Source organism: Cannabis sativa, chromosome 2 (genome assembly GCF_029168945.1).
Source record: "Cannabis sativa cultivar Pink pepper isolate KNU-18-1 chromosome 2, ASM2916894v1, whole genome shotgun sequence".
Taxonomy (NCBI): domain Eukaryota; kingdom Viridiplantae; phylum Streptophyta; class Magnoliopsida; order Rosales; family Cannabaceae; genus Cannabis; species Cannabis sativa.
Window position 1 is genome coordinate 27,320,805 of NC_083602.1, and position 4,065 is coordinate 27,324,869.

At 33.0% G+C, this 4,065-nt stretch overlaps 1 protein-coding gene across 1 annotated transcript; it reads right to left on the reverse strand.

Annotated features, from left to right (window-relative positions):
- Nucleotides 1-285: 285 nt before the first annotated feature.
- On the reverse strand, nucleotides 286-3,524 carry LOC133034906 (uncharacterized). Its single transcript, XM_061110402.1, has 2 exons — nucleotides 3,330-3,524; nucleotides 286-3,246 (listed from the first exon to the last, which is right to left on the reverse strand). Exons 1-2 carry the CDS (start codon nucleotides 3,375-3,377, stop codon nucleotides 2,701-2,703), a joined length of 594 nt encoding a protein of 197 aa, XP_060966385.1. The 5' UTR covers nucleotides 3,378-3,524; the 3' UTR covers nucleotides 286-2,700.
- Between the last annotated feature and the right edge of the window lie 541 nt (nucleotides 3,525-4,065).

Consider the following 4,065-nt stretch of genomic DNA (forward strand, 5'->3'; position numbering starts at 1 on the left):
TACAAAGATCAGGAAACTTTGAAGAACATACTCAACTACTTTGCAATAAAACAACAATTTCAGTACAAGGTGAAAAAATCTTGCACAAAGGAATTTCAAATTGAGTGTTTGGATAAAGATTTCAAATGGTCACTAAGAGCTTCAAGGAATGGGGCAACAGAGAATTTCATAATAAGAAAATACAATGAAAAACACACTTGCTCACTAAGCATCAGATTTGGAGATCAAAGGCAAGCATCAGCAAAAATAATAGGGGACTATGTTAAATACAAGTTTTTGAACATAAAGACAACAGCTACACCAACAGATATCAGATTTGAGATGAATGACAAATATGGGATACAAATGAATTACATGAAGGCATGGAGGAGTAGGGAACATGCTCTAAACATAGTTAGAGGAAAAGCAAAGGAGTCTTATCAGTTGCTGCCTAGCTATTTCTATATGCTCCAAAAAACAAACCCCGGTTCTGTAGTGCACATTGAAACTGAAGTAAACAACAACTTCTTGTTTTGCTTCATGGCACGAAATGCTTCACTAAAAGAATGGGAAAAATACAGACCTATAATAGTAGTCGACGGAACATTTCTTAAAGCTACATATGGGGGAACACTACTAACAGCTAGTGCACAAGATGCAGCAAGTAAAATATTCCTATAAGCTTTTTGTGTCGCAGATTCCGAAAATGATCTATCATGGGAATGGTTCTTTGAAAAATTAAGAGCAACATTTGGTGTTAGACAAGAACAGTGTGTTATATCTGATAGACATGAAAGTATAATAAAGGCAGCTCAACAAGTCTTCCCTAAAATACAACATGGATATTATGTGTACCACCTACTCAACAACCTGAAAACAACATTCAAGAAAAATGCAAGGTTCTTCGAAAAGCCATTTTTTCGTGTAGCCAAGGCCTACACTGCTAAAAAATTCGAATATCACATGAGAGAGCTCGATGCCTTAGACAAACGAGTTCGACCTTATCTACAAAAAATTGGATATGATAAATGGTCAAGGTTGTATTCCAAACACAAAAGATACAGTACAATGACATCCAATGTTGCTGAATAATTGAATGCAGCAAACCTGGCCGCTAGAGAACTCCCAATAACAACACTCATGGAAGCTCTGAGGACTTTAATCCAGAAATGGACATGCAAAAACAGGAAAATGGCTCAAGGAACATTCACAAAATTGACTCCACTTGCAGAGATGAAGATGAAGGGCAACTACAAAACTTCTTTGAAATTAAAGGTACACGATTTTTCTAGAATTATATTTCATAATGTTGAACTAATTTTTAATTTCTATTATTTTAACAAACAATATACACAACAAATTTGTTCTCAGGTTAGAGCATCAAATGAACACATATTTGAAGTGTACAAAGTAAAAAGATCATGGGTTGTGAATCTAGAACAAAAAACATGCACATGCAATAGGTTTCAAATAGATGAAATGCCATGTGCGCATGCCTTAGTAGTGATGAAAGAGATGTATCTTGACCCACAAAATTACTGTTCAGATTACTACAGCACAAAGAACTGGCTCGAAACCTATGAAGCAACTGTATATCCAGTAGGAAATCAAAGCAGTTGGGACATTCCTCAAGAAATCAAGGATATTGAAATATTGCCACCACTTGAAAGGGTAAAAGCGGGAAAACCAAAGAAGAAAAGAACGAGACCTAGTTGGGAGACCAAGACACAAATCAAATGCACCAAATGTGGAAGAAAAGGACACAACAGGAGGACATGCAACAACCCAAGTATAAACTGAAAAACAACAGCAGCTACATAACATTACAGCAACATAAATACAACATAAATAGAACATTTTTACAGATACAAAAAGAAAAAAAATAAGGAATTTTAAATAATGATTGCTATTGAGATGATTAGCTTTGAATTTGGTTTCTATTGAATAAAAGAACTCAGGAATACATTTTAACTGAATCGGTTTGATAATGGAATGTTTAGTTTTGAATTCATAGAATGGCAAAAGTAAAGTTGTAAACTATTAAAACATATAGAAATTGGTTGATGTATAAAAATACATTTGAAAACAGATGTACATGTTGATTCTTTTGTCTTACCATTGTATAAAAAATGTTAATAATCATTTGAAATACAAAGAAAAATAATAATAATAATAAAATCAATATCACACCTGTATATAATATCAACATTATATAGAATATAAAGATTCAGTAATGAACCAACATTGTTGTGTAATTTAGGCTAACAACACATAAAAAAAAAACATAAAAATAGCTATAAGCAATACACCAACAACTGCTTTAAGTTCTGGCTAAACAACATAAAAAAAAAAACCAAACACATAGAGAAGCCTACAACAAAATATCAATGTATTATATCATATCCTAGCTAAACAACAAAAGATAAACATAGAGTAATTTTCTTGAATTCAAATCACTTCTCTTTTGCCCCCGCTTTCCCTTTAGCTTTTGCCTTCGTCTTCTTTGGAGATTTAGGTGGGCTTTCTGGCTCACTTTCAACATTGTGAATCTGTTTCATAAGTCCAAACTTGTATAGCAACACAGAAAGCCTAAGGCGATACTCCTCAACATCGAAGTCAGCTGAAATATTCTTTCCTTCAATGAAATACTCAGCAAAAGCAGCAACAAACACACCACAATCACTAGAAACAACAACAAACAAAAAATCAATGTTAGATATGTTAAATTAACATAAAAACAACAAAAATATAACATTCGTACTTATCCACTTGTTCAGGAAGTACGTCAGCATTGACAATAGGGAAAGGTGCAACAGGATTCACAGATGCTGGTAAGGTATAAGGAAGCTCATCATAAACACCCAGCATAGAGAAAAACAATGGCAACATGACAGAATAAGGTTCCAAAGCAAGCAAAGAAGAAGCCGCATACTTCGGTGTCCTTAGAGAATTATACAAATATATAATTCTAGACTTCATGTCAAGCCTACCCATAACCCAATGACTAACAGTCTTTATGTGCACCAACAACAACACATGGTCAGCCTGACTCCAACGTGTACCACATCGAAGAAGTTTACCCTTTATGAAATGAGCAATTTTTTGCTTGGAATGAACAAGAGACATTTGTTCATTCATACTTACATACTTCTCATGCAATGACCTGATGCTACTATTGAAATAGCAATCTGTAGTTGTGATCTTCATGTTTGTTGCAGTAGAATACTTAGCTTTCTTTCTCAAATAATAAAAAATCACATCCATATGCTGAAAAAAATTGAAAAAATGAATAAACATAAACAATACTGACAAAAAACATAAAAACAACAAAAAAACAACACAAAACTTACAGAATCACTAAGAAACTGATCACAATGAAGCAACGAGTGAAACCGCATCTTTCGCTGAACATACTCACAACCAAAATCAAAACCTGGCTCAATCTTATTATCAACAGGACCAAAATATACAGAATGACCATTCAAATCCTTCCTATAAACATAAAAACAAACAAAAAAAATTAATAGAAAATCACATGTATAAAAAAATAAATCTTATAGACAACTAATATAAAAATAAACATAAAAGTAACATACGTCGGTCTCTTAAGCAAACCAGATTTGAACCAAGCATCAAAGGCTTTCTCATCTTCATCATTGACATCCTCTACAACAGAATGATCCAAAACACATAAACCTTTAACCATACTTTTAACAACAGCAGCCTTAGATGATGAACTCAACTGCTGTGCATAAGGACACTGCAAATGTAAGCCAGGCTTTGGTATTCTCCTCTCAACAGGAGGAGTGATCTCATCAATATTAAATAAATTATCAACGACAACATTAAGCTCAGCCGCCAAATCCTAAATAAAAGAAATAGATAAAAAAAAATACATCTTTTAGAAAAATAATATATTTATACATAAACAAAACGATGAGGTAAAAAAGTTACCACATTAGCAGAAGTGGTTGATTGTGGATCATATGGAATCAAAGCAGATGATTGCTACAAAAGAAGCAAATAACAACATTACAACAAGAAAATAACAACACATAAACAATTAAATAATTAAATGAATAAAAA